Source organism: Panicum virgatum, chromosome 5N (assembly GCF_016808335.1).
Source record: "Panicum virgatum strain AP13 chromosome 5N, P.virgatum_v5, whole genome shotgun sequence".
In the NCBI taxonomy this organism is placed as follows: domain Eukaryota; kingdom Viridiplantae; phylum Streptophyta; class Magnoliopsida; order Poales; family Poaceae; genus Panicum; species Panicum virgatum.
The window spans coordinates 18486981-18493996 of NC_053149.1; the positions used below are offsets into that span (position 1 = coordinate 18486981).

The window sequence follows — 7016 nt, forward strand, 5'->3', positions numbered from 1 at the left end:
TATCAAATATACATGAAGGTGTGATATAAAATAAACTCTATTGCAATAAGCTATAAGGTTTAATTTTATACTAATTTTGATTAGTTACCGCACGGGTTGATAGGCTAGTGCTCTAAGTCAAGCTTTGCCTATATAAAGGGGCCCTTGGCACACACGTTCAAGCCATCGCCACATCCCAGTCTCTCTCAGCACTGAACACATCAACACCTCTCTCGATCCCGTCCTCAACTCCTTCCCCAGATCCCATTGCACGACAGGCACTAGACAAGCAATGGCCGGGTACCTCGCCGGAGCTCTCCTCCCTGCCCTCCTGGTCGTGCACCTCTTGGCCGCGCAAGGATTCGCGCGACATGCGCCGGCGAGTCCCGGCAGTGCCCCGGCCGTCGAAATTATGTACACCGCACTCACAAACGCTGGTCCGAGCCCTGCCACCGGCCACGGGAACCAACCGTCGCCCAGCACGGCTCAAGATGGTGCGATCAATGGCGATCCCAGCGTCGCCGCCGCGTCAGAGAACTGCGCCACGTTCAGCCCGAGCCCCAGCAACTGCAACCGCGGCCACCCACTGGCGGCGGACGGGAGCCAGCTCAACGCCGTCGGCGCTGGCGAGGCCTCCGGCGTCCGTCCCTGAAGCAAAACCGCTGCCCTGAGTGTCAACTGGCCAGTGGTGCTATATTGTGGTTTGCTCTTGTTTTGTGTCAGCTCCTTTATTGTGTGCATGCTTGTTTCGGCTTCTCAGTCTCAGGTGCGACCTTGCAGTCTGGTATCTCCTCTACAGTATATTGGAGTGTGTATCGTCCTGTGGAAATCCTTGTAGAGTAATGATGACAAAAATGGAATCTTGAAATGCAGTATGCCTGTACGGCGAGCCAGCTACCCTCCTCCCTCCCCATCGCCTCCCTCCCTCTTTCCATGTCGGCAAGCTCGGCCACGACGGTGGAGACCATGGCCGCAACGGTGGAGGCCGCGCGAGATCCGGCCTCCCTACCGCACCGGCCGTGCGGAGAGGAGCGGCCGCGGCGGGCCGACCACGGTGCGGCGCAGCGGAGAGGAGCGGCCGCGGCTGGCCGACCGCGGTGCGGCGCGGCGGAGAGGAGCGGCCTCGGCGGGCCAAGCGCGATGACGGGCGGAGCACACGGTGGCCAAGCGCAACGGCAGGCGTTGCGCGCAGCAGGCCAAGCGGCGGCGAGGCAAGCTGCAGAGGTGCGCGCACTGGCGGCCGGCCGGAGCGCCGCGGGCGGAGCGGAGGCGACGGCGGCTCGCCCTTCCCCTGCTCCAGCGGTGTCGATGTCGGGCGCGCGGAGCTCGTTCTCACGCGCGCGGCGGGGCCGTGCGCGCAGTGTGCGTCGGCGACGGCGGCCGCAGCGGCGGCGGACGCGGACGCCATGGCCGCAGCGGACGCGGACGCCATGGCTGGGCACGGAGCTCGCGCGCACGGATGAGGACGGCGAGGCGGCCGTCCAGCAGCATCCGGGCGTGGGAGGAGGCGGGGAGGAACTGCCGTAGGCGGGCCCCTCCTCTCTCGCCAGCGGCGGCCTCGTCCCTCGTCGAGCTTCGCCGGCCTTGCTCCTCGAGTAGCAAGTTGCGAGCTGGAGCGGGAGCGAAGCGGATCCACCGGCGGGGCACAGAGCAAGCGGTGGGGGCGGCACGAAGCTCTTGGCGGGAGCTGGGGGTGGTGCGCGGGACCGCCGGCGGTGGTGCGGAGCAGGTGGCGCGGGACAGGGCGGGGGCGGTGCTCGCTGGCGACCCAATGAGGAAACTGAAAAATATTTTACCATCATCCCTATATCCAAGAACCACCTCTGAAGCAAAACCAATGTACATCACTCCAATCACCTCCTACCTAGCTCAGCTGCACACCATCCACCCTTATTTGCTACTGAAAACGATTCAGGTGATCTATGTCTAACTAGTTCCTACATCACAACAGCAAAACAATCACCACCTAATCCTGACCTAGATACCGATACGGGACTATAACATAAAGGAAGCCCCATATATGATACTACTCAAAAGGATATCGGTACTTGTGGTTGTGGACTATGTAGCTATAATGCAATTTCATAGATTAAACTAGTGGGCATTGGAGCTGTGGTATTCAGGAGATAGCATGGATCAAGATCAAATTTAGTGCGAGAGGAAGAAGCGGTAATCTGGGTGATCTACTTGCCGCTGACAAAGCCAGTCATCAGCAGCTTTCAGAAGCGATGTAGTTAACTGCTGCTCATGGTGCTGATTTGACATCCACATGGAACCATGAAATTTGTAAGAAGCTAGACCAATCAGAGGCAGAGTAATCTTCCCAGGAACATCAGCAATTTTATTGCCATGGAAGTTATCTGTCTCAAGATGCCCAGTTAACATACCTGCCCAACGTTGCATCTCAATTAGCAAATGATTCAGAATTGCAGTTCTTCAGGTTTACTGTTCCATTTAATATGCAACTAGACATCTATTTTGGACAGGAAAGGTAATGCTAATTAGTATCATTTTGCACCATGAAGAAACAAGAGAGCTCACCATCAGGTGCTGTTGACAATGAATGGAATGTTAAGAAGCAAGCATCCAGATCTTGTAGTGTGGGTCCTGTTGGTATCCGGTATATGGGATACCTGCACTTAAACTTTCATTGGGTAAGATACAGATAGTAACTAATGAACCAATAGCTAAATGAGTTAAAGAAAGTACCAGGCTACAGAAATCCAACTGGATGGCAGAAGATCACAACTCTTGTATGTCTTTAGATCAGGAAACTTACTTGAAAATACTGAAATCTGTAGGTATTGATAGAAAGAGCAATTGTCATCTAGGTTACAAATACATCATTTGGATGGACAAGAACCACAAAAGGCATACCATATCTGCTAAAGGTTGTCTTCCATATGGTGCATCATGCTCCACATATTGGAAAATAGGGGATGATTCCTGGTTGCTGGACTCACTGTCATCACTGGAAAAACCTTGATCGGTGCAAACATTTTCTGCTAAACACTGGGTTGTCATTCCAATGGACCTTTCATTCTCACTCGCACTGCTTACATCACTACTTGTGTCTGGAGCACTGTCATCATCACTATCTTCATTAAATCGTCTGCAATTGAAACAAAAGGTGGTTTCAAAGATCATAATTGTATAGGGAAAGTAGACCAGAAGAGTACACAACAATAGTAACAACTAACAATCAATGCATTACAGAAGAAATAACACACAATCATGGTTTTTAAAGTGTTAAGGCGAGGCAAGGCGGAGCCACCACCGCCTTATCACCTAGGCTACGCCTAGGCGGGCTAAGGCGAGGCTACGCCTAGGCGACGCCTTACGGACGCCTTATAAACACTGCACACAATGTTTCTAAGGTGTCCCCACTTGACAGAAAGCGCCAAAGCGGAACACAAGCAAGCATGATGTTTATGAAAAGGTCAGAGAATACCACCATTATCTAAAGAAACTTAAATGCCCAGTTGCCCACATAATAAAAATCTAAATAATTATGAATCAGAGGCTTTTGTTCCCAAAAAACAAATCAGGGATTTTTGTGAAAACTGTGTTTTATAAGTTCTGAAAAATATCAGGGAAGTCCCACTCCCACTGCCTCAAGACATTAAACTTCAGCTTTGAGGAGGCCAGCCAAAGATTTATCAGCCAAGTTGAAACCTGCAGGATCAGCAACTTAAAAATAACAAGCAGTGCAGTAACGCAAAAAGTCTTTCTGTGTTCTAATAACAATTCTGACAGCTTATTTTCGAATCGATACCACAAGTGAGTTAAGTATAATATAATTTTTCTCAGAAATTTAAAAGAATAGATTGAAAGAAATGGTATCATTATAGGCAAGTATAAATTGGTTACCATGCTTTAGAATAGATGGCATTAATTAAATGTTTTTTATGGAAATGTGATGTGATTGCAAGGTGTGGGAGTGATTCTTTGAGGTGTAGGAGCAGCTTTCATGACCACTTCCTTCTGCTAGTTTAGGACTTTTCCAGATTTGTTGATAGAAATTCCAGCTCTCAGGAGTCAGTCAAAGTTGCTCTGGACCATGGTGTTAGGCAAGTTGAGCTGGAAGTAAAGTTAAACTCCCATTAGTGAACATGAATCACAATTTGACAGGTAAAACCAACGAATAGGCCGAGACACCATCCATCTGATCAGTTCATTCAAAAGCCTAGTGTTTACAACTAGGCTGACAAGCTAGGATAAGATACCCTGACTGAATTATACTGGTAGTTTTGAGAAATAAAAAAAGTGGTTGTTCTGAAGAAAAAGAAATATATTTTGTTCAACAAAAAGATGCACTCAGATGCCTAATCAATCTAACTGTAAGAGTTTGAACGAACTGCATGGGGCTGTTTGATTTGCAACCAAATTTCACACCAAGTTGGAATGCAAATTGAAGTCACAAACTAAGTTGCCTTAATTTTTCCCAACTTTGTCCATCAAAATAAGCCCAGGTAGCATGCCACTGCCACATTTTGGAACCCAACCAAAAGGTAGCCAAAATGGTCAATGGTACCAAATTGTTGTGGAAAAAAAAGAAGTGTGGTTCGCTCAGATGCCTGACCATTTGACCAAGACTAATTACAGCCACATGGAAAATATTCAGTCATGTTTTTATGAAGTGAACTGCAGAGAACATCGACTTCTACCAGTACTGGATGATTAAAGGTAAAATCTGGCATATTGTCAGATACCAGGAAATGACCACTACAATATTTAAGGAAGATCCTCATCAGCAATTGAAATATCTAAAGAATCAACTAAGAGATTCTGGTTCAAGTAGAGCACCTCAACCAGCCATATCATGAACATGTGCATGATAACATACAACAACAACAACATAGCCTTTTTCCCAAGCAAGTTGGGGTAGGCTAGAGATGAAACCCAAAAGAAACAAAGGTCACGGTTCAGGCACGTTGATAACATGCATACATTAATTCCATACATTTAGCAAGGCCATGAAAGAGAAACTCATGCAACATTACGGGAACTTCATTCATAGTGGTTTCTTTTCTTAGTGTATTTGATTTTGCAATGAATTCAATTATCTAAAGTGCTTATGTTATATGTTTTGACCACTTTCATGCAAAAAAATTAAATAGCACAATATAGGTGCTGCTTATCACCAGCTGTGAGAACATTTCTTTGTTTTTTCCATCCTAATGTTTTACTGTTGTTCTGCTACAACACCATGTATGCATTTTACAACCACTAGTACGGTGGAAGAACCTGGGTTCAGTATATATCTGGAAAACGTACAAAAGAATGGTTATACCCCTTCACCCTTCCAATACGCTTTGCGGCTTTGCCAAACATATCCAGAGGCCAGAACAGGACAAGTCATTGGCAAATGGTCAACCCATTCAACGTAGGTACCCGCATCTCACATCAAGTAAGTCTTCCTTTAAGGCAGATTCAACGAATGACCTCAGATTATACGGGAGAAAAAATGAGCATAAACCACCAATATCACACCGAGCCTGACCAATTATCTCACAGTACCATTGCAAATGACAAGTTCAGCCGCTATACCTGTTGCTTGACGGCGGCGGCCGCGACCCATAGAGCTGGATAGCGGAGAGGAAGGGCACGTAGTACTGCACGACGCCGTCGGTGCCATTGAGCAGCAGCGGCACGCCGGCGCCGTACGCGCTCCACTCCCCGAACGCGTCCCACAGATCCGCGAGCTCGTAGTATGGCGCGCCCGCGCCGGTCCCCCGCCCCAGGGTTTTTCCCGTCTGCAAGCGCACGGAAAACAGCCCGACCGGACCCCGTCAGTCGTCGAACACCAAAACACACGAGCGGCGAGCAGAGCAGAGCAGGCGCTGGGGGGAGAGGGCGCACCCGGGGATGCCGCCGCGCGGGCACGCGGACGGCGGTGGAGGCGATGAAGCTCTCGAGGTTGGTCGCCGGCGCCGCCGGCGGGGGCGGGGGCTCGTCTCGCCGGAGCTCCGGCGTCGGCTTTGCCGATTTCTCAACTGCCGCGGGTGCCGCAGTCAGCGGCTGGTGCTGCTTGTCGAGGAGGTGGCGGCGTGGCGGGGGGCAGTAGAAGCGGTCGGCGGAGCGGGAGGCAACGCCGGGGACGGACATGGCGACGGTACGGTGAAGTTGCCGCGCGCCAACAGACGGCGAGGCGGCCTCGGAAGTAGGGTTTTCCCGGTGCTGGAGCGCTGGATGCGAGATTGCGAGCGAGGAGAGCAAAGCTGGGTGGCGGCCTGGTGGGGAGCGGGTGAGGAGGAGGAGCGAGCAGGCAGGGGAGGCAAAGGCTGCGGCGCTTTGCTTTGCTGATGGTGCGGGGAAGAGAGCGAGCGTGCGAATAAAAAATTCCCCCACGGGGACGAGGGACGGGGGCTGATGGGATGGGAATTGGGATAGGGCGCGTTGGCGAGTGGCGACCGGCGGCAACAGTAATGTTGAAAAAATTAAGGATCCGTTCAGTTAGAATTTTTTTTTGAGCGAAATTTTTTTACATCTTTTTCAACACTAATTATAAATATTAAATATTAATTAATTATAAAATTAATTACACGATTGTACGGGAAATCGCGACACGAATCTATTAAGCCTAATTAATTCATCATTAGATGTTGTTTACTGTAGCACGTCATTTTCTAATCATTACATAATTAGGTTCATTAGATTTGTATCGGGATTTCACCCGGGGATTATGGAATGGGTTTGTTAGTTATCCACATTTGATACTACTAATTAGTTGTTAAACGTTCGAAATTACTGTAGCGTGTGAAAAATTTTGGAACCTAAATGGCTATTTGTTTGGATCTTTATTTTGCTCGGTATGTTCTTTTCAAAAAAAAATCTTCTTACCCACTCCCTTCCAAGTTGTACGTGATTTTAGATTTTCTCCTATGTATCAAGATATAATAAGCATCTAAAATTCTAAATACATAGCAAATACTGTATAGTCAAAATAATGTATAGTTTAAGACGAAGAAGTATCTTATTAGCTTCCTTCCTATGTTTTCTTACTTACCCGGTTCCGATGGAGATTCCAGATCTCT

General features: G+C 48.8%; 1 protein-coding gene across 1 annotated transcript; it reads right to left on the reverse strand.

The window, feature by feature from the left end:
* Positions 1-1756: 1756 nt before the first annotated feature.
* LOC120673756 lies at positions 1757-6310 on the reverse strand. The gene is made up of 6 exons (XM_039954756.1): positions 5842-6310; positions 5530-5735; positions 2857-3091; positions 2689-2774; positions 2521-2612; positions 1757-2366 (listed from the first exon to the last, which is right to left on the reverse strand). Exons 1-6 carry the CDS (start codon positions 6085-6087, stop codon positions 2128-2130), a joined length of 1104 nt encoding a protein of 367 aa, XP_039810690.1. The 5' UTR covers positions 6088-6310; the 3' UTR covers positions 1757-2127.
* Between the last annotated feature and the right edge of the window lie 706 nt (positions 6311-7016).

Coding starts and splice junctions, on each gene's coding strand:
- LOC120673756 (XM_039954756.1), bottom strand. CDS start 6,087: ATGTCCGTCCCCGGCGTTGCCTCCCGCTCCGCCGACCGCTTCTACTGC. Junction 5,736..5,841: donor CCGCGCGGCGGCATCCCCGG/GTGCGCCCTCTC, acceptor GTGCGCTTGCAG/ACGGGAAAAACCCTGGGGCG. Junction 2,367..2,520: donor ATTGTCAACAGCACCTGATG/GTGAGCTCTCTT, acceptor AACGTTGGGCAG/GTATGTTAACTGGGCATCTT.